The sequence below is a fragment of the Setaria viridis genome, chromosome 5 (genome assembly GCF_005286985.2).
Source record: "Setaria viridis chromosome 5, Setaria_viridis_v4.0, whole genome shotgun sequence".
NCBI classification, from domain to species: domain Eukaryota; kingdom Viridiplantae; phylum Streptophyta; class Magnoliopsida; order Poales; family Poaceae; genus Setaria; species Setaria viridis.
The window spans coordinates 14,318,607-14,344,038 of record NC_048267.2 but is presented as its reverse complement, the minus strand read 5'-3'; the positions used below and the strand labels follow the sequence as shown (position 1 = coordinate 14,344,038).

The window sequence follows — 25,432 nt, the reverse complement described above, 5'->3', positions numbered from 1 at the left end:
GAGTAAAGAGGGAAAACAAAGTATCATTGGTCAAAAAGAAGTTGACAATACTATAACAGGTTGACAACAATTTGAAATGGCACAACATTAGATAACAGGTTGATAACAATGTTGACATAGGTTGATGACAGGTTGACACAGAATGATAATAGGTTAATGTAACATATAGCATCATTGGCAAATGACATATACTTAGAACAGGAATGGCAAGCATCGTAGGCGGCCAACAGTTACCACATACTAGGACATATCTGGACAGTAAAGAGATAAAACAAAGTATCATTGACCAAAAAAGAAGTTGACAATACTATAATAGGTTGACAACAATTTGAAATGGCACAACATCAGATAACAGGTTGATAACAATGTTGACACAGGATGATAACAGATTAAACATGAATGGCAAGCGTCATTTGCAATGAGATGAAATCAACAAGCAATGAGATAAAATCAACAAGCAAAATGAAACAGATGTAGTTATGAATCATCATTGGCAATGGGCATATGCTCAAAACAGCAATGGCAAGCATCATTGGCACTCAGAAAAAATTCACAGCAATGAGATGAAACCAGCAAGCAAAATGAGTTATCAATCATCATTGGCAATGGGCATATCCTCAGAACAACCACATCACCAAAATGTCATGACATCAGGTAACTCATAGTTGAGTTACAAATCCAAATAGTCTAGGATATACAGTACTAGCAACTAGAGTGCCATATAGTTAATTACCAACTATAAGGTATAGTTAGTAAAAGAGAGGAGGTTAGCTGTACAAAAGATGGTTCAACAGATCAACTGGTCAGGAGATCAGGAGGCTCACTACACAAAAAAGGCCACCATCTAATCAGCAGGATAACTGCACAAAAGAATGGTCACTGCACGAAAGAAACCCATTGTCTGATTAGCAGGCTCAGTGGCTCACTGCACGTAGTAGTGCTTGGCCAAGAAGGTCCTCAGCCACAGCACACGGTGAGAACCATTCATCTTTACAAATGCAGTATCATGAGCCTTGTTGCCAAGGAGGTGATCATAGGCAGCCATCAATGCTTCATCAGTGAATCCAAGCATGAACATAAGAGCATCATACAGATCAGGATGGACATTCTCAACCTTGGTCTGGAGAATGGTATCTGCAACATTGTTGACTGCATCAGTCATGCCAGTCATGACCAAAATGTCCCCCTCACTAAGAATGGATCTCTTCCTCTTGTTGCTTGAATCAGACACAGCAGCAGCAACATCCTGACTCTTGGGCGCCTCTCCAAGCACCTTTGTCACATCATCAATCTTCATGGCATCTGACTTAGAATCAGCAAAGTCAGAAGAAGAGCCCAAAGGTTCACTAGAGTCCATGGCAAACTTCCCTGTAGCCAAGCCATTCCCAAATATGATCTGCATCTGCTGGTAGTTCTCTATTAGCTTGTTCATCAAATCAGCATCCTTTGGGTGTACCTGAAATCCAAAAATAGAATGGTGAGCACATGTTATCATCATGAAATTATGGAACCAATATAAGTGATCATGAAAGGATACACACCTTGATATGCCCTTTGTAGTGCTCATCCTCCAAAGTGATCATGAACTTGTCCTCATCCTACAAAGCATCACTAAGTTATCTAAGCTTTATCACCCTAATCCACCTCTGCCTCCACTTGCACAAATGGTTGTACACCTGGGTGCCAGTCACCTCATTGCCTAAGAACTCATGCACAGCCTTGGCAACTTGGTTCAAGTGCACTTCCTTAAAACCTTTGGCAGTTCTCACACCAGTGGAGATTAGCTGGTAGAAGCGGCGAAGCACAAATACCGACATCACATTAGTCCATCCCATTGTAGCCCTCGACTGCTGCCCAACAGCACCACCAACCTGGCCACCACGGTGCCAGCAGCCTGGCCAGCAGCAGGCTGGATAGCAGCTTGGGTAGCAGCTTCAGCAGCCTCAAGCTCCTCAACCAAGTCAAAGTGACCATTCTCTTGTGCCATCTCCTAATGCATATGGTGCCATCCAACTTAGATGTGAGGAGGGAACATAATAGGGAAAAGGAAATCAAGGAAGGGAGCATAATAGGGCAGAGAAAATGAAGGAAGGAAGTAAACATGGAACAACAAATCATCATTGCATAATGACCATTGCCTCAGCAAAGAGTAAACATATCAAGAAATCATCATTGCATAATGCCCATTGCCTCAGCAAAGAGTAAACAGAATAAGAAATCATCATTGCATAATGCCTAATGCCTCAGCTAAGTAAACAAATCAAGTCATCATTGCATAATATCCAATGCCTCAGCTAAGAATGAAACAGAATGAATAATTCATCATTGCACACTTATCCAATGCCTCAGTTCAAAGGAAACAGAATAAATAATTCATCATTGCACACTTGTCCAATGCCTCAGTTCAAATGAAACATAATAAATAATTCATCATTGCACACTTGTCCAATGCCTCAGTTCAAAGTAAATGGATTAAGCAAACAACATACAAACTTGTCCAATGCATAAGCTTAGGAGCATACATTATCCAGAATACAAAGTGCAATAACCTAATACATGCATCTAGATGTGAGCATTACCCCTATTTGCCCATATTTGATTAGTCCATTCATCTCTAACAGTATCCCATGCTGCATTGTCATCCATAGGAACCCCATGCCCATGACCAATATTAGGCTCCCAAGTGGACTCAAGAGGAATAACTTCATCAGTACCATGCCCAAGTATCCAATTGTGTAAAATGCAACAGGCAAGGACCAAATTGACTTGTGTCTTGAATGGATGAAAAGGTTTGTTGTCAATAATGCGAAATCTTTTAGAGCCCCAAATGCCCTCTCAATTGTTACACGCAGACTTGAATGCCTCAAATTGAACAACTCTCTTGGATTGGTTGATAGTTTCTACCACCAAACTCATTAAGATGATATCTAGTGCCTCAGTAAGGAGGAAGAAATCCTGGACGGCATGCATATCCAACGTCTACTAGGTAGAATTTCCCTAGAAAAAGTATACAAGTGCATTAGTCCTATAGTTTTGCAGTTTGTGACTTTATTTATCTAGCCATGCTAAGTTAATTACTTTGTGGGACATTTAACCCATCAACCCGCTCTAGTGCATCAACAAGAATAGTAGCATCATGTGCTGACTCCTCCCAACCAGCCAAAACATATGTGACTTTCAAATCAAAGTCCACTACAGCTAACATATTTTGAGTTGTGTAGTGTTTCCTACCCCTAAATGCTGATTGCATCTTAGCTGGGACTCTAGCATAGATATGAGTGCCATCTATTGCCGCAACACAATCGTACAGGAAACCCAACAATTTTTGTTACAAAATATGCACTTAAGTATGCAGCATTTGTTTCTAAGACTGACTACTGTATTACCTTAAAATATCGGTACCATCTTGAGCTATTTCTAATCTTAAGAGGTGTCTCATTTGATGGAGGCTTAATCATATCATGCCTAAGTTCACCAATAGCATACAACACCTCTTTGAAATATCTACTCATTGTCTCTACAGACCTCCTCCAATTTTGTTGTATAACTCGAAATCTTTGGTTATGCTTAACAACATGAAGAAACGTTGCAACTTGCTCTTCTACACTGCTATGTATGGTGTCTCTAAGCAAGGTTCTGTCCCTAAGCAAATTGCATAGCTGAAAGAAAGGGGCTCTTCTCATGCGAAGCATGTTTACACACTCTACATTGTTGCAGTTATAAATTTTATCCAAATTCTTTTGTTGTTCCTCATCCATAGCATTCATTAGGGCATAACTATCTAAGGTCGTGAGCATTGATCCGTTCTAATCCAATTCATGAAGAATGCATACATGGCAGTGACTAGAGCAGCTGCATGAACAATAAGCATGTGTCTCTTATCTTCAAGAGCCATCTATATAAATAACAAGTAACATAGCCTTTAGTGTTTGCACAAAAATGCACAAATGGCATTGTTAACAGGACAAGTATGCTCAGATTATTGAAAACACACATCATTGACATGGACAACTAAGCTTAGATCAATATAACAGACATCATTGACATGGACAACTATGCTCATATCAATATAACAAACATCATTGACATGGACAAGTGTGCTCGATGCATAGATATGCACCATTGATATGAACAAGTGTGCTCAGATTAGATAGCACAAATCATTGGCAAAGGACATATATGCTAAGAATAAGAGTAGCCATCAACCATAAATAATATGAATCCATCATCATTTCCATCACAGAAAAATCATTCAGAGCATCGTATAGTCATATAAGCACAACCACAGGATTTCAACAAAGGGGTTGGGAAGAGGTGTAAGTGCTTTTTTATTTTACTGCAATACAAGCACTAGGAAGCCAATCAACAAACAGATCAGCAGCGTCCAGAGGGAGGGGAGACTCAGATCTAAAATCCTACACAAAAGAACACCTCATTTGAGTCATCAACCTACTGAAATACAAGAACATGGAAGCACAACTCGAGATCCCGGGCAAGAAAATCAAGATTTTTACCTTTGAACAACCAAAGAACGCAGATCAAGTGGGGGCCTGCATATTTCACATGATAAGTCACGAATCGATGGGCTTTCACATATGCTAGGGTTACGAAATTGACAAAAACCAGAGAGAAGTGGAGAAATCGCTTGCCTTGTAGCACAGATCCATGAAGAACTCCAGGCAGCCAACGAAAGAAAAGGGGAGAGGAAGGGAGATCAGATCCTTCGCAGATCGAAAAAACAGAGAAGAAGGGAGACGAAGCAGAGGACCTCTCACCTGCTGGGCGCCGGCGGAAGGTGAAGAGTGCGTGAGGGGGTGGGGGAGGGGGAGTGGTGAGGATTTATGGCCGACGGATGGCGCGAAATCGGGGCGGTAACCCTAGAGCTTACCGCGTGCACGCGCGCAAGCAGTTTCGTCCCGCACACGCTCGCCCTCGCGCTCGCCACCGCATCCCGAGAACTTGGCTCTGGGGAAACGAAGGATCTAGCCGCACCTCAGGAGCCAGGCTCCAGGCGCCCTTTTGCACGCTGCGGGCCAGGCCTAGCACCGAACCTAGGAAACCAATCAGACCGAGGTCGCACGCGAGAAGCCTGTACAAGGGGGCGTGCAGCGAACTAATCGCACTGTAAGTGGATTGAAGTCAAGGCTGTCACAAGCATAGAGTCGGCCAAAGCCGCTCAATTCGTCGAAGAGCTCACAGATCGCTTCGAGGTCCCCAATAGGATCATCACCGACCTGGGCAAACAATTCAAAGGATCCGAGTTCTGGGATTTTTGCCAGGACAACCTCATCAACGTATACTACTCCTTAGTAGCTCACCCACGATGCAATGGCTAGGTCAAACGTGCGAATGGGATGGTCCTTCAATCCCTCAAGTCTTCCATCTTTAATGACGTAGCCAAGTACACCACGAAATGGCTCCGCAAGGTACCCCACTTCATTTGGGGCCTCCGCACCCAAAAGAGTCGGGCTACCGGCTACACCCCATTCTTCCTCGTCTACGACTCAGAGGCTATATTACCAACAGACGTAGCCTTTAGTGCCCTGCGGATTCAATACTACGAGGAAGGAGAAGCATAAAAGAGTCGGCAGGTTGACATCGACAGCCTGGAAGAGCATCGTGTGGCGGCCCTCATCCAGCATGCACGGCATGAGCAGCAGATTCGACGTTACCACGGCAGGAACATGCAGGAATGCTCATTCAATGCCGGTGACCTAGTGCTCCGCCGGATCCAATCCACCAAGGACATGCACAAGCTGTCGGCCTTGTGGGAGGGGCCCTTCATCGTTAAAGAAGTCATCCAGCTCGGCACTTACTGGCTATAGTGGGCGGACGGCTCAGGCGTCCCTAACTCGTGGAACATTCAACACTTGCGACGCTTCTACTCCTAGGACTTGAAAGCTATGTACTTCTTTTACATTTTGCATTGAATAGATAAAATCTTAGAGGTTCTTTACGTACTTACTACCTTCTTGCTTTCTTACCTGAGCCCTTACTCATGCTCGGGGGTTGTCTGACCTGATCGACAAACCATACCCTCACCGATGTTCTTGGGGGCTTCCCCCGTTACGCGCTGACCTCTAGGTCTCACCTATTCTCCTGCCCTTCCCACGGCAAATATGACTAACTCGTGTGGATGGCATCCTATCTCGTGAAACCTAGATAACTTTGCGTCCGCCCCCTCTACAAGCTCGAGATCCGCTCTCAGCAGAGTGCTAGCTAGGAAGGCTGGGCGCTTAGTGGCTAGATGCCTAATACACGATGTCCTGTTGTAGACACCAAGGGGGGTGGCTGCTTCCCATTATCACAAGTCATCTATTTACATGATTATCCATAATCCGGAACGAATTGATACACTACAGATTTTGTTTCACATGTCTAACTCCTTAACAACATTCTCGAACACACCATTGAATTCCTCGGCAAGCTCCAGGAGTTTCCTCATGTCAAAGTCCACTTCAACACCTGCACCAGCATGCTTTAGATAAATCCAAGGGAAGTGCGTCTTCAGTATCGCCAAGACATTCTTGGTGCACTTCACCGCAGTTTCCTTCAGCAACTCTTTTAGCCGGCCAGGTGCACTCTTAAGGCAATCGAGAAGTGGCGTCATCATGGCCTGGTCAGCATTTGGTTGGACCATGTCCATCACGTAGCCGGCCGCCCTGCACAGATTTTCTAGCTCCACCTCTAGCCATGCAATCACCAATTGGTCACACTGAAGATTTTGCATTGCAACGACTAAGCATCGGTTAGTGTCTCTGCGCAAGCCGGCCTCATAAGCCAGTTTCTGCGACACTGCATACTCACAATGAAACACCACGTCGTGATCTTGCTGGAGTCGGGCATTCACCGCCTTGGACTCCTTGAGGTCCTGCCTGAGCCTCTGCTCCCTTGCATTGGCATCTGCCCACCAGAATCAACACACATAAGCACAAGGAGTTCAGGATTGGAACCAAGCCAACAGGTCGGAGCAATGTACCTTTCAACAGCGCATCGAGGTCGTGCTAGACCTCCTTGGTTATCTGTTTCTGTTCGACAAGCTCTCGGGCCCTCTACTTGAGCTGCTTCGTATCCTCCTTGGCCCTCTTGAGGTCGGCCTCAAGCTGCTGCGCCTTGAGATGGTACTCCTTGGCCCGCTGAATTGTGTCTGCCCTCTTGTGAGCACGTGCGGCCAGATTCTGCCCACATACTAAACTCATCGCGCTGCAAAGAAGTGAAACTCCAGATGCAGATATCCAATGGCTCTTGGCATACTTACATATAACAGTGTAGAGACCTTGGAAGACGTCCGCTGCAGCTCAGCAAGGTCCTTCTTGTCCTCCAACGTGTCCCCAACTAAGCTAGTCCCGGAGAAGTCCAAGGTTTCTGGACTATCTCGTTTTTGCATATCCACGTCGGCGTCCTTGACAACCCTCTCTGGTAGCGGATCATCCCTGGGCAGCTCCTTCAGGTGGGATGTAGCTCCGACTCTTGCTCTAGTCACTCCCGCGACCTCGGAGCCGGCTGCAGCAGCATTCGCAGCAACCGCACTCGAAGCCACAGCATCCCCGACCACACCCTGCTCTAGCACTAGGATTTGCACCGCTTCTCCTCCCTCGCGGCGATCTTGATCCCCACCGATCTCTGGAGGCGAGGAGTGCTGAGTTGGAAGGATGCGGCCGCTCGCTCCTTCGGCATGGGACAAAACAGCAACTGGCTGGGAACCAGACTCATCATCTAGCACGACCTTTCTGTATCGTTGGTGCAAAAGGCAACTTGAGAAAGATAGGCAGCAAATGAACCATGAGATGGATAATATAACTAGATTACACTTACATGGTACTCTGTTTCACTCAAAACTTGGGACGCAAGGGTGGTGGAGGCGCCAACATGTCTTCACTCGATCTCCCCCGCGGATCTCCGCCTTCAGCCTCTCCTTGATCCTCTTTGCGTCGGCAGCGGTAACCTCGAGAAGGTCAGCTTTTTTCTTCTTGGCAGCCAGGCTTGGCGAGTCGGACTCCTTGTCCACCTTGTTGGTTGATCCGTCTATGGGGGCAGCGCTCGGTTCGGTCTTCTCCTTCCTCCCGGCCACCTTCTTCCTCTTCCCGCCCGGCTTCTGAGATTTAGAGGCGGGAAGTTTCTTCACGGCCTATCATGTCTGGTGTCCAACTGGTGCAGCATCCTCGACCCCGCCGCCCTCATTCGACGCATCCTCGTCTGACCCCTCAATGGAGGAGTCCGACTCCCAATCAAGGGCAGCAGGCGGCTGGTCGGTCTCGGTGGTTAGGCGGATATTGGGTCGCTGTTGCTCGACCCCTCCGGGAAGCGGTGCCGAACATAACAACTCAAACTCATGGCTTTGGTCAATCAACAACATCAGTTAGAGAAAACGCAAAAGCAAAGCAGGAAAGCAAAATGATGCAATTAAGATCTTACCGGGTCGTCCAGTCTCTTGAGAGAATATGCCTTGGGGCAGCGCTTGTTGTTAATGACACCACCGAAGAACTCGCAGACCCGGCCGGCAACCTCTTCCTGAGTAACCTTTCGTTGTAGCTCCCGGGTCGGATCCAGTGGACCCGAGTATTCGTATGCTAGATGGACCCTGTCCTTGATCGGTTGCGTCAACCTTTGGCAAAAATTGATGCTCACAGCTTCTACTGTGAGCCCACGCCTTTTTAGGTCGACGATATCCTCTAGCAGCTGGTTGACCTGGACCATCTCCTTGGAAGTCGGTTGGTTCAACCATTCCAGACTTGTCATGGGTGCGAATCCGAGGCGAGGCAGCAACTCCAGCTTTTGGTTGGCAACAAGGAACCACTCCTTGTGCCACCCCTTGTTTGAGTCCTTAAGCATCAAATCAAAGTACTCAGCGACCTTCTTCAACCGCAACGAAAACCCACAGCCGTCGATTACCCTCAGTTTCCCCTTGGTCGTCACCACTTTGAGTTGATATAGATATCTCCACAGATTGAAATGGGGGGATTCTGAGATATGCTTCGTAGAAGTGGATGAAAGCTGCAATGTCCAAGATAGAGTTAGTGTTGAGATGCACTAACTCGATCTTGTAGTAGTTGAGCAGTCCACGGAAGAAATCCCCTATCGAGATCTTGGATCCCCGCTCGAAGAATGCCGCAAAGACGACGGCTTCGGTCTTATCCTCGATGGGGAACTCCTGGATCGCAGTTGCCTTCCACTCAAGGAAGGACTTGGGTCTAAGCAGGCCATGGTCGATGAGAGCCTAGATCCTCTCCTCCGTCATCACGTCATCATGGATTTCACCCAGTACGTGGATGGATCTGGTGCTTGCTTTGCCGCCATTTCTTCGATTTCTACTCCTTGGGACACAGATTTGATGAAGGCGGGCCTCTTGGTTGGCATGCGGCGGGGAATGGCGATGCCGCAGTAGTGACTACAGCCTTTGGGCTTAGGAGAGGTGGATGAGGCTTGCGGACACGATGGCGTGGCCTAGGGCTCTCAAGCGCGGTGGCGGCGCTTGGGGGCGAGTGGAGCTAAAATGAAAAGGAAACCATGCCTCTTCGACTTTTGAAGGCATTGATGACGTAAACCTAGCGACGGAATCCGCGGGTCCCTTGTTAAGCGCAAGCGATGGATGGAACCTGCAGGTTTTCCGTTAAGTCTCACGGGGCGCTTATTCTAGGTCGGCGTGCCTCTACGGCTCCATCAGTCCTTGCGCTTGGGGGTTGGGCGCTATATTTGGATACCTTTTACGACAAAAACAATACATTAGATTCTTGACCATTGGACCAATTACTTTAATCGCTTCAATGCTCGGGGGCTACTCCATATGGAGTGCGTCTTGCGACACCCTCCATGTGCTTTCCTTCAATCTACAGGATGCAAGACATCCGGGAGCTTGGTAGTCGCATAGCCATGCGCATTTGGTCATACGCCTGTGGAAGTTTCAATTTTTCTTTCTTTTTTGAGCACTGCACAGCCTCTCCATCACCATGACGACACCGCGACTTCAGCCGAGTACATTGCAAGTTTCGTTGTGCATCCATCAGGCTCATGTTCGACTCCACATTGCTCTGGGGCTTGAGGGATAAGGGTACCCACGGGTCCCCACCAACTAGGATAATGGTCGGCCCTGACAGGTAGGCCCGCTCGACCACGCCGTGCGGGCCAAGGCATGAAGATACGTAGAGCACAAGTCCGGAGACCAGGCGAACGGATTCTACCCGGATATCATGGGATATTTGTTATAAGCCAACTCAGATTGCTTTTCATGTAACAACCGATTAGGATTAGATCCTCTCCGATTGTAACCCTAGTTCGTCAGCCTATATAAGGCGGCTAGGGGCGCCCCTCGAGGGCACATTAACTTTTCGCACCTGTGATCAGCAATACAATCCACCAGAGCATAGGACGTAGGGTATTACTCTCTGGAAGCCCGAACCTATCTAAACCTTGCACCCCTTTGTTACCATTTGACTTTTTGGTCTTACAATCGCCCCCACCTACAAATCTACCATCTGGGTAACCCCCTGATGGACTACCAGTCACTAAATCCGACACATAGTTAAAATTATGACTAGAAATGTCAAAACGACCTAAAATTTGGAATAGAGGGAGTATTTGTTAAAAAATTAAGTACATATGTACATTTATTTGTGTATAATTGGGTAAAATTGTTCATTTAATCATTTCCCATCTTTATTCAACAAATCAATAAGCCAACAAACTCGTAGCAAGGTTGGCCCAATCAATGCCCACTCGATGCCGGCCTCTCTGACCTCCATTGTCACAGTCAGCCTCCTCGTACATGCACTTGTTCTTACAGCTATACATATTCCCAATGACATACCATATGTCCCAAATCGTATGTTATTTTAGCACTTTTGGATTCGTAGATTTTGCTATCTATTTAGATATACACTATGTCTGGATACATAGCAAAAGTTATAACTATAAATATGTTAAAACAACCTAAAATTTAGGATGGAGGAAGTAATTCTCAATCCTTGGGTGGCATGCAGGCTGCAAGCATAATGTCATAATCTATGCTTTTATGGCTTAACGGTCTTGATTAAGGTTCCTCATTCTAGCCAAAATAATCTATGATTGTATAATTTTTGTGTGTTAGGACCTTGCAATTACAATTTTGCTGGTTTTTTCAATTTAGAATCAGCATCGTGACAACTATGGTTGTTGTGACAAGGTATGGAACACGTAGGTGTGAAACAGAGTTTAAGACAGCACCGTTCTTCCTCGCTTCATGCCAAGTAAGCAAGGGGAGTTCACGTACACACTGCACAGAACTATAAGGTGTCCGCACTCGTCATACTCTATTTTCATACTCTAAAAGGAATATTCTATCCTAGTCATCAAGATTCTCTCCTCTATACCAATTTCTCCCGCACCCATGTTACTCTATATCTCATACTCTATACCAACTACCATATATTTTATTCAACCATCTTCAACTACCATCTCATTTTAACAAACACATTTCTTCATAACACAGTCATTTAGAATGGTTATTCTAAATCATGGAATGTGAAATAATTAGTAATACAACTTTAATTAAGTAATAATTGTTAGTAGTACTATTTAATTAATCAAATGTAATTAAAAAAATGCTCACCTGCCTTGCGTACTACCAAGAGCTGTACTTCTAGCACGGCCAACCCGTGCAGCTTTGCAAAAGTAGTCCGTATGGTCACATGCAAATGATTCTTGCGAGAATTATTGCACCCGTGAAGCACTACAATATGATTGCATGGCAATGCCAAGTATATGAACCAGTGCCCTTGCTAGCTACAACTTGCACGCCTCCATCTACTGGCCAAGCACCATGGACAACTTCACTTCCTCGTGTTTTACCAGTGCCATGGACAGCTACCCAGGCTCCTTGCGAAGGTACTGGATGATGGAGGAGGAATACGATGACACTCATTTCTTAGTTGATGATGATGAAACGGAGGCCGCAACATACAACCACCTAGTGCAAGCAGAGAGCTCTCGCACGCGCATTCGATTTGATGCGCCACGAAAGGTCATTCGAACGAGGGACCTTCCTTCTGGTCACAAGAGGATCAAAGCTGACTACTTTGCTCCAAACCCTGTTTACAATGATAAGCAGTTCCGTAGAAGGTAAAGTTGAGCATATTTCAAAAATCGATCACTCTATGTCTCTAGTACCTCATATCAGAAGTGTTCTTGCAGGTTCCGGATGCATCAGCATTTATTCAAGCACATTAAAGAGGCTGTTAAAAATCAACATAACTACTTCAAAAAGAAGTATGATGCCACTGGCAAGGAAGGACTATCAGCTCTTCAGAAGTGCGTCACCGCTATGCACATTCTCGCTTAGGGTGTCCCGGCAGATGCCGTTGACGAGTACGTGCGTATTGGTGAGTCAACTGCTCGAAAAGATTTGCATCATTTCTGTCGGGCTGTCATTGATGTTTTCGACGAGTATTACCTACGGGCACCCAACGTTGCCGATGTAGCTAGGCTTCTTCAAGAGGGTGAGGATCGTGGGTTCCCGGGGATGCTAGGCAGCATTGACTGCATGCACTGGGAGTGGAGGAACTGCCCCACATCATGGAAGGGTCAGTTCACGAGCAGAGGGAAGCATCCCTCTATGATCTTAGAGGTGGTTGCATCGCATGATCTATGGATATGGCATGCTTACTTCGGCATGCCTGGAAGTAACAATGACATTAACGTCCTTCATAGATCCCCTGTATTCTCGGCTTATCTCAGGGGTCATTCAACCCCTGTGTCGTTTGCAGTCAATGGAAGGACCTATAACATGGGGTACTACCTTGCCGATGGGATTTACCCTGAGTAGGCAGCCTTTGTTAAGACTATTCGTTACCCCATGGAGCAAAAGATGCAGCACTTTGCCACTGCACAGGAAAGTGCACGCAAGGATATAGAGCATGCATTTGGTGTCCTGCAAACTCGATTTGCGGTGATCTGAGGACCCGCGTATGGTTGGGACCGTAACCAGATTAATGATATAATGGTGACTTGCATTATTTTGCATAACATGATAGTGGAGGATGAACAAGACAATGCCCGTGATACTGATTTCTTGAACATCGGAGAACTAGCAGTTCGGTACCGCAACAATCCGAATAGGGAGGCATTTGTTGCCGCACACCATAGGCTTCATGACCAAAACACGCACTTTCAGCTACAATATGATCTCATCGAGCACCAGTGGATGAGGCTGGGATCTCATCATTAGTAGATAAATTAGTGGTCATGTAATATTTATTAAGACTTGTAATATTTTGTGGTCACGTAATATTTATTAAGACTTGTAATATTCAATGGTCATGTAATATTTATTAAGACTTGTAATATTCAATGGTCATGTAATATTTATTAAGACTTGTAATATTTTGTACATCATTCAAAGCGTCTGGCGATCACACACGGCATCTGATTGAGAAAATATTCACTAGACAGCGCAACATCAGAAAAATAACAGTTCCAATTAGTTCCGCATAGGCTCAACATCAGATAAAAATTGTGTCATTCACATCTTATCAATGTGTCACGCAACATGATGATAGAACAAATAACGGTTCCAATTAGTTCCCTAAAATAAATTCAAGAAAGCATAAATAAGGTTGCCTCTCCCATCCATGGTTCAAAGCCCCCGTCTCTTCCCACGCCTAGCTGCAATCTTGTTGAAAATTTCTTCCTGAAGAGCTTCGTAGTACATTCACTAAGCTGGTGTGCAGGCATTAAGATCAATTCCAAGGATCCTTTCATCCTCTTGCTTCTCCTTCTCTTGCCTGTCCATGTCATGCTTCTCACGCATGATCTGAATCTTCTCTTGCTCAATGCCTAACAGTGATTGATTGTGGCTTTGCATTTCCTCAAACCGCTTCTCATCTATGCAGGCAAGCTGCTAGAAATGATCAGTTTTACGCATGGATTCTTCTTGCAGGATAGAAATTTTTTACAATGATAGATCTTGCATCCTCGAAGCATACTTCGAAGATGATGTTGAACCCGCAGAGGAATTTTCTTTCTTCTTGGCTGCTTTAGCTGAATCCCTACCCATAGACCTCCTCCCAGCTGATCCAGTAGGGCAAGAATTGTCATCTCCAAAGTCGTTGGTGTCAGGCTCATGGCTATTGTCCTCTCCAAAACTAACACCTCCAGTTGACTTTCCAAATCCTCTGGGCTTTGGATCCTGCCATTTGGGCTCATCCTTCGTAATCTCCCAACAATGCATGTAAGCAAAGTTGTATTTGAGGATACCAGCAAAATTAGCTGCTACATGAGTGGTCTGCAATAGGAAATAATTGTTGTTAAATTTACAACAAAATGCATAGAAAATAAAATGGGTGAACAAACCACAAACCTTATCTCCATCCAAAATCCCGCTAGGATTCTCTCGAATGGCATCAGCATAGAAGATGAAAACTTCCCCACTTCAGCCTTAATTATGTCCCAACGGCTCTGTAAAGACCTCAAACTCCTTTCTAGGTAGGATCCCCTCCTCAAATTGTACCGCTGCACAATCCTATCCCACATGCGATCTTTTTTTTTGTGCAGTACTTGTAATTGGGTCACAACTTATTTCAAGCCATGACTTCACAATGTTTACATCTTCGTTTGGGTTGAAGTTGCCTAACTTGGTCCTATTAACCACCTTTTTCCTCCTTCCTTTTCCTGTAGGAGCTGGCGCTGGAGGGACGGGCACTTCCTCCACATTTGCCTCATCATTTTGCACAAATGCATCTGCCATTTCAGCCGGATGAAACACTTGTGGACCATTGGTATTTGGATGCATCATTGGGACATTGGGAGGAAGCTGCTGGTATCCTTGGGGAACCAGGACGGAGGACCTTGGTAGCCATACATGTATGGGTTCCAGGCAGCTTGGTAAGGAGAACTGTTGCCACCAAGAAAAGCTCCCTGTGATCCATCAGGAACTTTGGACAGGTTAGGGTCCATCCTGAAATCACAGGCAAAAAAGATATCAATGGTAGCACATGACACGATTTAAGCATGATATGTGAGTATGCAAAGTTCTCATAAGCAGTACAAATAGTTCTGATAAGCAGAAAAATTCAGACAAATAGTTCTGTTCAACCTTTTTCATTATCACCTTAAAAGTTCAAGTTTCACTTTATCTTGCACTTTCACTTGGAAGCATAGAGCTTCTAAACTGTTTCTTTCAATTTTGTAACATATTGCATGAAAAAATATCCATACTTGGGGAAAATGAAACATTACTTAAGGACAATGAGCGACCTAATGCTGAAAAGGACTCTTTAATCAAGAGCAAGGAAGCGGCTAATAGTGAGGTTGCTGCTTTGAGGAAATCTTTGGAAGCTGCGTACAAGGAGATAAAAGAGAAGGAAAAAATGGTAATAGTCAGGGAGAAGCAGCAACATTGAATAATAAAGATGGAGACTCAAAAGAATCTGAATCCATAACAAATAAGCTAGGATCGGCAGTCAATCTAACTGATGATACACAGAAAGATCACCAAGTGATAAATAATACTGCTGAAGGTCCCTCAGTTTCAGAAGCTCCAGTTTCTTGCTCATCTCATGAGAATGGAGGCTATGAAGAACTGACTGCTAAAATACTAGTCCAGAAGGTAGAATAAAAGTTGTGAGATAACACTAAAACCAGCAACATTAATTGAAAAAAATCACAACACAAGCAACTTCACTCAGATTTAAGATATCAAGTACCCAACCATGCAATGTTCACGCACCCTTGTTTGCCTGCGGAACATAATACGGGACATGCAGGCTGCAATATCCTCAAGCATCAAAACCCAATCTAGCTAACCCTAAAAGATTTGATTTGTTGCATCGATCCAAGAATGGTCTCCACTCTCAGTATGGTTGCCACAATCCAATAAGCTCTCTAACGAGGGGGAAAATGACCCAGATGAAACTACCAATTCAGAATCCATGTTAAAAGTATCTCGTGGGCAAAACAACAAACACATAGTGCGCAGGACACCTTGAACCAACTAACTGAACCAGAAACGAATAATCTTCGCTCGAGGTGATGCGGATTGTAAAGAGAGGTCGACCTGAACCTGATGCACTCGGTGTGAGACACTGCAGGAAGCTAAGAACACAGCCCGCAGCTCCCAATCGTCGCCACACACATCATACTGTATTCGTGCGCGGTTGCCGTGGGCATCTGCAGCACATCTAGATCATGGACAACCGTAGGGGGCAGCAAGGGTGGACATACCTGAGTTGGGCAAGACGCTGGCTGGAGCGCGCGGTGGAGCTCTCCTCGGATGTGCCCGCCTGAACCGGTGAACCTCGCCGCCGCCGCTTGCGCGGAAGTCTGCCCTCTCGCCGAACCTCTCCACGCCTGGTTCCGCCAACCACGCTACTCCGACCACCGAATCGGGCCTCCTCCTTTGCTCCCCCACCTCCGAGGCCCTTGTATCTACGAACCCACCTTCTCCAGGATGACGCCCTTCTCTTGTTTGAGAATGACGCCCTTCTCTTGTGCCGAACAGATCGGCTGGAGCCGCCGCACTCAGCTTCTTCACTGCGACGCTGGAGGCACACTCTCGTCGGCACCCTCCTTCAGCAAGCAACGGCGCAGCCTCTCCGTTCCTGCCGGCGCAGCCTCTCGGTTCCGAGCACGAGGGCGGGGTGGTTGGGGCTGGCAACGGTAGGAGGCCGTATCCTAGGAGCCCGCTGGAAATAGAGGGAGGGGGGCGTTCCGCTTCTTTACCGCGACCCTCCCAGTACCGCGGTGCAGCACATTTTACGCTACCGCGGTACCGGAGGAACATTCCCCGGTGCGGGCAGCCTAATGCCAAGAGGAACAGCTTCGAGCGGTCAGACTTTGACCCGCTACAAATTGTTCCTTGGTCCTTGCCTCTGCTTGGCATGGGCTTCACTTTACCCCCAATATGCAATCAGGTCATCATCATCTCATTGATGCACAATGAAAGCAAATTCAAAAACCACTCTCGAAACATGCACGAACTTCTATCAAGGCAATCACGTGAAAGCACTTTACGTTTACTCTCTACAAAGGGCTACAAAATTTATAGTTCTCCATACATAGGATGGGCACCACTGGATCTCTCTTTACCTCAATAAATACAAGTATATAGTGTTGGCACTAATCCCTGGAGCTCATGACGAAAATGCCTGCAAATGGCTACAAGATCAGTTTTCTATGAGTAGTAGGCTCGTTAGGTACAACCAAGATAGCCGCTCTTGTTCCTCTCTAGTCTCTACGCTGCAACCGGCTCATTTACAGAATGCGAAACACCTGCCGAGTTAACCTGTTGAAGGAAAAACGAATAAGACAAAGTTTGCTCATATTTCCGACACAATTGTCTTTTGAGCGTAGCATAACAAGGTAATTGCCACATGTACCTTGGCAGCCTTGAAGAGCTCATCCAGAACCTCCGACAAGGTTGGGTGTGCATGAACAGCAAACTTGATGTCCTGCAGGGTACAAATGGTTATGTGCAAATTCAAGCTTTGATCATTACGCAGACACACAAATGCTATACAACTGACAAAATGCACATCAAACTCACTTGCACACGAGTTCCAAGGGCAATGGCATTTGATGCCTCGTGGATAAGGTCAGCAGCATGCAAGCCCAAAATGTGAACTCCAAGAATTTCTCCAGTGTCAGGACGGTAAATCATCTGAGGACAGAGTAAATGTCTCTTCACTTCAAAGTTACAGGTTACATGACCCATAGACTCCTTTGCATAAGAGTCCGGTGTTTGCATCCACTGCAAGTCTCCGTTGTATATATTCAGAATGCAGCAGGGTGGAAAAGCAGCAATGTATTACCTTAGCAAGTCCATCTCCTTCATTCTCCGCCAGAGCCTTTGTGTTAGCCTTAAAACTGGTCTTTACAACACTTACTTCAAATCCTTCCTTGTCAGCCTTCTCCCTAGCTTGTGGCTGCAAAAGCAGGAGGAAATTTGATTAGAGTCATAAATACAGGTTTGGTACCAAACTTGTGGCTGCAAAGGAGGAAATTTTGATTTAGTCATAAATATAGGTTTGCTACCAAAAAAGCAAAGAGCTGTGAATTTATGAAAAGTGGCCTAGTCAGATCAAATTTACTACACAGAATTTCACTATGTTGAGCAGAGGATATTAAGATTGGAGAAAGATATCTGACTTACCTCTGTCAACCCAACCATGCTGATCTCAGGATGAGTGAAACAGGCAGCCGGGATGCTTAGGTGATTTAGGATGTTGTCCCTCCCACTGATTTGCTCCACAACTACATCCATATGAACATGAACATTTGCTTATAAAAGAACTACAGTGATCAGGAGAAGAGCATGCCTAAAAGTAAAAGGCGAACATGATATTTACCTGAGATTCCTTGTGCGCTGGCTGCATGAGCAAGCATGAGCTTACCATTGGCATCTCCAATGCAATACAAATTAGGAACCTACATAACAATCAATGTTTATGAAGCAAACATAAATGAAACATGCTCTAGAGATATAATTGTTACGAAGGAAGAAAATTAACAGTTACACAAGATATATTTAGCATACCACACTGCCATCTGCATCCATAACTTGCATCCGCTCATCAACAGGAACAAAACCACGTTGTGTAACAACATTGATCTGCATAAAGAGGGCATCATTTAGATGCTACCCATATTTAAAAATTTCTAAATTCTAATAGCAATCATCTTCATGTACTTACATTTTCCAAGCCAAGTCCTTTGGTGAAGGGTGCCCTTCCAGTAGCTATGAGTGCTGCATCCACCTGAGGATAGAAAATTCCAGTTTCAAGATAAAAGAATATATCTTGTATGAAACCAGCAGAAATACTGTTTATTTAAGTAAGACATTATTGTAATTTGTAATTAATCAAAGGTCCACTGATACAAGCAATTTTTGAAATGCCTCATTATCTCATATTAAAAGCATCACCAGATTGCCAATAGATGACATTACAAGCATCAAACCACTACATACTGCCAATGTTATTCTGAAATTTACTTTGGCCTACCAGTTTGGATAATTCTCAAGTAGCATGTGCATAAAACAGTTATATCTAGGTTGACAATGCTAATTTATGATAGTGGCATCAAAGACACAGCTATCTACCAGCATAAGCCATTCAGCTCAAGAAAACATAGTGATGAAAGTACCAAAAGATTTGTAGAAACCATCTAAAGTAAGAACTGAAGGGAAAAACTGCCATTTACCTCAAGAGTCTCCTTGTGTTCTTTCGTCTTAGCATCAATCAACTCAATTAAAACAGGTTTACCATCCTTTGCTGGGGTAATCTAGAGACATGAATACTTCAAGGTATAAATAATACAACCATGTTGGAAGATTCCACATCATTATTCATTACAAAGCTTGAGTTGAGCTTAACTTTACCTTGCTTGCAAAAACACCAGTGTGATAGTCAATTTTACGAGGATTTATAAGAATCCTCTGCGCCAATTTCCCAATCTCAGGATCAAACCCAGGCATTAATTGATCAAGAGCTTCAACAAAAGTAACCTGGTCAATCAAAATTCGTATAAATATAGATGCAACTTCATCTGATGAAAGAAAAGTTCAATTGCAGATCAAAAGATAATGTTAGTATTTCCGGTTCATCCTCACACTGTAATTCTGTGTCAAATTAATCACCACACATTTTAACTTAACATTAGGATCCAGTTAAGAAACAAGGATGTACAATATGTAAAGTAGAGAAGATGCATTCCACTACATGGTTTTCAAATAGGCCCAGCGTGGCCAACCAAGAAGCCATCAATATTTAAATGGCCACACACAATTATACATAGAAGATCTGGTATGGCTCAAGCAGAGGCATAGCCAGGAATTCATTCTTTTCATTGTTAGAGGGGGCCAACAGTGGTAAAGTTTTCAAAATTTGGTTGAATTTAACTTTGTTTAGTGGAAAAAAATCAAGCCATAGCCCCCTCCCTCGCCCCCCCCCCCCCCCACACACACACACACCACCACCACTGGGCTCATGAGCCGGGAAAGCACATCAGATACTAACCCCCATCACAACCCCCGGCCTTGCCCTCCCTGCCATTGCTAGATTGCACTGCATCTGGCCCCACTCAAGCACATCACCTGACCCAAGATTTAGAGAATCACACCGTGTAGATCTCCCGTCAAAGAGTGACGTTAAGATGGAGAGGGATGAGGGTCCATAGCAGGTATGGCTACCAGCTGGGATGCTTATTTGGTGACTAGAACTCTAGGAGACACCATGATGATACTGGACTAGTACTATGCTAGTACACTATGCATAACTTGGTGTTTTGGGCTTGGCCAATATTTAGTTATGTACAAAGAATGATGATGTATGTTATGGGTAGCCAGAGGGCCAGCCCACATATCCTTCACGTAGAGAGAGATTAGATTAGTCAGTTGGTTTGTTAGGAACTTAGGATAATTATCAGGTTGTTAGGTGCAAACCCTATATATACAGAGACATGGCAATCATTTGAGATCAAGCAATGTAGAAGAACTAATCCCAAGTCCCCAAATAGTCTAGTCTCCCTCCAAGCCAACTCCGCCCGGCTATATTCCCGGCGGTGTTTACCCCTAATATCACGACAATATTATCTCAAGATGAAGTTGTAAATAATTTCAGGTAACATCAGAAATACCAAGCAGGATTGTTATGCACGTTCTGTGAGTGAAGTAAAGTACTGCAACATACAAGAAAATGTCACTTAGATTAACATCTATATAATGCATAGAGTGTACACTATTACATCAAAATTATGAGCCAGCAAAACAGAAACGAAAAGTGAGTGTTTTGATCGTTAAACAGGAAAAAGAAAACCCAGCTAATAATGCAACGACATCAAATGCCCTACAAATACACTATACATGTCCACAGTCTTTTTTCCCTTCACCACAGTGCATGAGACCATGGTTCCAAGATAGATGGTAAAGTAATATTTGCCAAACTAAATAAGTAACTATCACGACTAGCTCTTCCTAAGCACATATTTAGGCAATGATGCATTGAATGATTGTTAGTGTACCTCACTTCCCAGAGCCGTGTATACATCACTGAATTCAAGTCCAATGTAACCACTTCCAACAATAGCTATCCAGTCAGGGACTGACTCAAGTTTTAGAGCATGATCACTAGTGAATACAGTTTTACCTGCATAAAACCATAGCGCAAGATATTTAAAAAAGCTACAGTGAGATAGAAATGACCAATAATACATTTCAGCTGTAGTACACAAGATATATGATGAAGCATTGAAATTTTGAGGTACACTTGCGCTTCATACACTAAACTATCTTCCAGTGTCAAGATACAGTTAAAACAACAGCACAACAGCTAGATCTGGTTTCTAATGTAGTTATTACCAGGTCCCTTTGTCCATTTATTGAAAGGATATACAACAAAGAAAAGACTACTCAACACTCATATAACCATCCAAAACAGCAAAATGTAGTTCCTGTTTTCATGTCTACTCATTAACAGGGAGTGTCTAGAATCGGCTTTTACATTTCTACAATTAGCTTAATACACACCATATGTGATAATGGTACATAAATGAACTACCATTCACAATAGGAAAAAGCAGATTTATATGCAAAAATCTTAAACAAAGAAGATGGCTTAAATGTGTGATGTCTAACCTTGCAGTGAACTCATGTAAAACATTGCAAAAGATAAAGGATAAATTTTTTTTATAATAGCAGTAGCATTGTGTGCATGTCTAGATGACTTCAATATTACTTACACTAAAACAAAACAAAATGTGTATCACAAACTATCTGAAGCATGATAGGTTTAACAGCATTGTTTCTCATTTCACAATTGTATTGGAGACATGAAGTTCCAGAGGAAACAGCAATTACCATCTATTTCAATGCCCTTGGGGACAAAAGGAACAGATCCGGTGGCAATTATGATGTTTCTAGCGGTGATTTCATTGTCTGGAAAACCAACCTTTCCATATCTCACTTTTTGCTTCCCCTACAGACATCAGAAACAGTAACATGTAATCACGATTAATGATACTCTCCAGCATTTAAAAACTACACAGCAGACATAACTCAATCCAATGTTTAAACATGACATCTTATAAAGGAGAATATACATGCTTTCAGATTTAGCATATATAATACCTAGCATATTTGACTCAGCGTTCCAATGCACGGAGATGTACATTGCAGGCTGATACGATAACTACTGTGTTTAACTCCTCAAGTACCTAGATGCAACGGAAATTCGCCAATTTAGTCATTGTAGTGCTAAACCATATACAAGTCTTTTAACAATTTGGGAAAGGCCTATATTTAGGATATGGGTTAATCCCCACGATTTAGCCAACTATGATCCCTTGATAACTAAGAATAGCAGGTTAAAGTGAAGTTTATATCTGAACCAGATGATGTAAACACTACTACTTGCAACAAACTGTATCTGACTTCAAGACAAACAAAGGAAAATGTATAGATGACCTACCACAATTGTGCCAATACCAGTCAGTATATCCACACCTAGAGCTTTCATTGAATTGGTCAAGTTGCTGCGTATTTTAGAGGCAAGATTATTTGCATGGTCAGCAACAGCCTGTCTGTCATATCCTGGTGAGGAAACCTGTTACAAGCATGAAAAATGATCAGCAGGGTCAGGAGAAGAATAACTTGGTACCAGAAAAAAAAAAGGTACACATTGTAGTTAATGGTCCAAGACAAAAGGTAAATTCTTGGTTGATTTATTTTCAAAATCAAATGCACAGAGTAGGCCAGCATATGCTTGGAGCAAAGACAGGGCATCATAATGTTTTAAAAAGAGCCAAAGATGAACAAAATAAGTCCAACAGAGTAAATAGAGCTCGACTTAGATTATCTACAAACTGCAGTTACTCTGGTACGAGCATCCTTTAAATTTATTCCCATTTTAAGTTAAGAATATAATCCACCAAAGCCTTGTTAATTGGATGATCAAGTAGATGTGCCAAGCCCAGTAGTAAAACAATTAGCATAGCACATATTCAACATGACTGTGCATTGAAGTTCCATGCAGTTTGCAAACCATTGTTGGTACATCAAATCATGCATGACAATCAGTAGTTCCATTACGAAATATCACCTGTAGGCCCAGTGACTTCATGTGATGCTCATCTTGAAGTTCCCGCATCTTACCACTTACAGCAAGGAGAGCCTTTGATGGAACACAACCTCTGTTCACACAAGTACCACCCACAACATCTCCCTCAATTATGGCAGTTTTCAAACCCTGCATGAGCCAGTTTTTCTAAAATCATTAGAAACACTCCTTGAAATACGTTTAGTTATCAATTGCTGGCAGCACAGATAAAGTTCCATGTGCATCAAACATGGAATTTTGTACCAAACATGAAATTGATTCACAGGATAACTCCAAAAAAACCGGACATGTTTGATAGGTTATATGCATCTACTGCCATCCAGACAGCCAATCATTATTGGCAAAATACATATTAAGTCAAGACCGTTCAATCTAAATCTGACGTTACCATCTCTTCTCACTATTTTGACACGATTCGATATTGATATTTATTTGGATCTATCTCCTTATCAAATGATTGAGATTTGGTATTCCATCAATCACCTGTCATAACCGTTCGATCTAAATCTGACGTTCAAGATCCACTCCACCTCTATCCCTTATCTCTTTCTTCTTCCTCCCATTTCCATGCGCTTCTTCCTCCTGCGGCCGCAACCAAGCGCGAATCCCCCGCCGCCGCCACCTCTCGCCTGGCTCCGGAGTCCTCAGCCGCCTCCACTGCCACCGTCCTCCGCCGGCCAACGCTAATATGTTTGGCCCATATTCCCCTGCCACATCCGCCGCCCACCGGAGATCCCCCACCGCCCAGCTCTGGTGGCGCCCTTGTCAATTGCCACCTCCGCTCCGCCCCCGTCTCTCGCACCTCCACCGCCGGCTGGCGAGTCGCCCCGGAGCTCCCTCTAGACACAAAGGCCACAGGTAACCCCAAATCTCAATCCCCAATTCAATTTCTAGTACAAGCTTTGGGTGATTGAGAGATAGCTAAAAATCAAGCATTTGAGAACGAGTAAATCTGTATTTATCTACTACTACAACATTGTTATCTAAACTACTGAAAGATCTTAAAATGATCAAATTATAGAATCACGCAAAATTAGCGATTCAGAGAGATTTTCCAAGAAACTAAGCTCTAGCACCAAGCCACAGAACTAAAGCATGTGCCTCGCTAGTCGCTACATTCCGGCTGAATTTTAGCTCTTGCCTTACTAAACAGATTACTATTTAATATCAGCATAGCAACCAACGCTGAACAGAAAGTACAAACAAGCTTCGAGAGTTGGCGCCACCATCTCTCGATCTACATTTGACCAGATCACGACGACAGCGGAAAATGCGCTCAGCATGCATTACACACCCCTGGCAACGCCTGCAGCGCAGCGTGAGCGGAACTGACCTTCTCGACTGCGTGAAGGGCGGCGCCGTGGCCGCCGACGCCGGCTCCGATGATCACGAGGTCGTAGTCGAACCCGCCGCTGCCGGCCGCGCCATTCCCCGCCGTGGCAGCAGCCGCCACGCTCCGCATGGCGGCCACCACCTGCGGCGAGGACCGGAGCGAGCGGAGCCCGAGAGCCTCGCGCCGGAGGCCGCAGAAGCGGAGCCCAGCAGCCGGCCGGATCGCGTTGGGCCTGGAGGAGGCGGCGCTGCTGGCGACCGCCGCCGCCGAAGCCGCGGAGAGGGACATGGCCGTGGAGTACATGGCGGCAGCGGCGCGGAGGTGGGTGCGGCAGCTAGCGTAGAAAGGCGGTGGGGGCGAGGCGTATAAGAGGAGGCGAGGTGGCGGTGGCGGAGGCGGCGAGGGTCGGGGAGTGTGGGTTTTGGCGACGGGCGGAGGATTCGAAGCAGGGGAGGGAAGGGGATGATGGTTTTGATGATGCAGGTGCCAGGTAAGCAATCAGCGGGGAAAATGTTTTTACTGGGAAATTCTTAATTTTCTTTCTTTCTGAAAATTGGATTTCCTTTCCTTTTCCTGTTCCTCCTCAATTTGGATTAGCTTTTGGATTCTCAAAAGCTAGATTTTGGGATAATTTCCAAAAGCTAGATTTTGGGTAGAAGCTAAAGAGATTGTTTGGACCCATAGCTTAATTCTATCTTCTCTCAGTTGGCCATCAAAATCTAGCTTAGCTAGCTAATTCCAGCTTCTTCTGAGATTTTGAGAATCTAGCTTCTGAATCTGAAACCAAAATCTGATGGGTTTCTCCCAAATTCTGGAAGTTGGATTCTCGAATCCGGTGGAATCCAAATGGGACCTTAGGCTAGTTTTCTCCATATTCACAGTAAGCTTGCAAAGATAAAACTTTTTAGTGACTTTTTATCACGTAAAGTTTTGTAACGAGCCATTAAAATTCAGGTTTGAACGGGTTGATGGTTGATAATGATCGTGAATTGTCTATTGGCGGTTGAATCGACATCTGCCA

At 44.5% G+C, this 25,432-nt stretch overlaps 1 protein-coding gene and 2 pseudogenes across 2 annotated transcripts; 1 reads left to right on the top strand and 2 right to left on the bottom strand.

The window, feature by feature from the left end:
- Positions 1–12,028: 12,028 nt before the first annotated feature.
- LOC117856254 (protein ALP1-like) lies at positions 12,029–13,198 on the top strand (annotated as a pseudogene).
- Positions 13,199–13,684: 486 nt separating this feature from the next.
- LOC117858854 (uncharacterized) lies at positions 13,685–14,914 on the bottom strand (annotated as a pseudogene).
- A 2,033-nt stretch (positions 14,915–16,947) lies between these two features.
- LOC117858853 (dihydrolipoyl dehydrogenase 1, chloroplastic) lies at positions 16,948–24,859 on the bottom strand. 2 transcript variants are annotated; one of them, XM_034741997.2, is made up of 15 exons: positions 24,412–24,859; positions 23,061–23,207; positions 22,431–22,565; positions 21,821–21,938; positions 20,986–21,110; positions 19,346–19,471; positions 19,168–19,248; positions 18,660–18,722; positions 18,503–18,577; positions 18,315–18,393; positions 18,119–18,219; positions 17,778–17,891; positions 17,513–17,626; positions 17,346–17,417; positions 16,948–17,251 (listed from the first exon to the last, which is right to left on the bottom strand). In XM_034741997.2, the coding sequence occupies exons 1-15, from the start codon at positions 24,712–24,714 to the stop codon at positions 17,201–17,203; spliced, it is 1,704 nt and encodes a 567-aa protein (XP_034597888.1). In that variant the 5' UTR covers positions 24,715–24,859; the 3' UTR covers positions 16,948–17,200. The 2 variants fall into 2 exon arrangements, with proteins under 2 accessions (XP_034597888.1, XP_034597889.1); XM_034741998.2 differs by lacking the exon at positions 24,412–24,859 and adding an exon at positions 23,562–23,578.
- Between the last annotated feature and the right edge of the window lie 573 nt (positions 24,860–25,432).

Coding starts and splice junctions, on each gene's coding strand:
- LOC117858853 (XM_034741997.2), bottom strand. CDS start 24,714: ATGTACTCCACGGCCATGTCCCTCTCCGCGGCTTCGGCGGCGGCGGTC. Junction 17,892..18,118: donor GCATGGTTGGGTTGACAGAG/GTAAGTCAGATA, acceptor CTGCTTTTGCAG/CCACAAGCTAGGGAGAAGGC. Junction 17,252..17,345: donor AGCTCTTCAAGGCTGCCAAG/GTACATGTGGCA, acceptor TTCCTTCAACAG/GTTAACTCGGCAGGTGTTTC.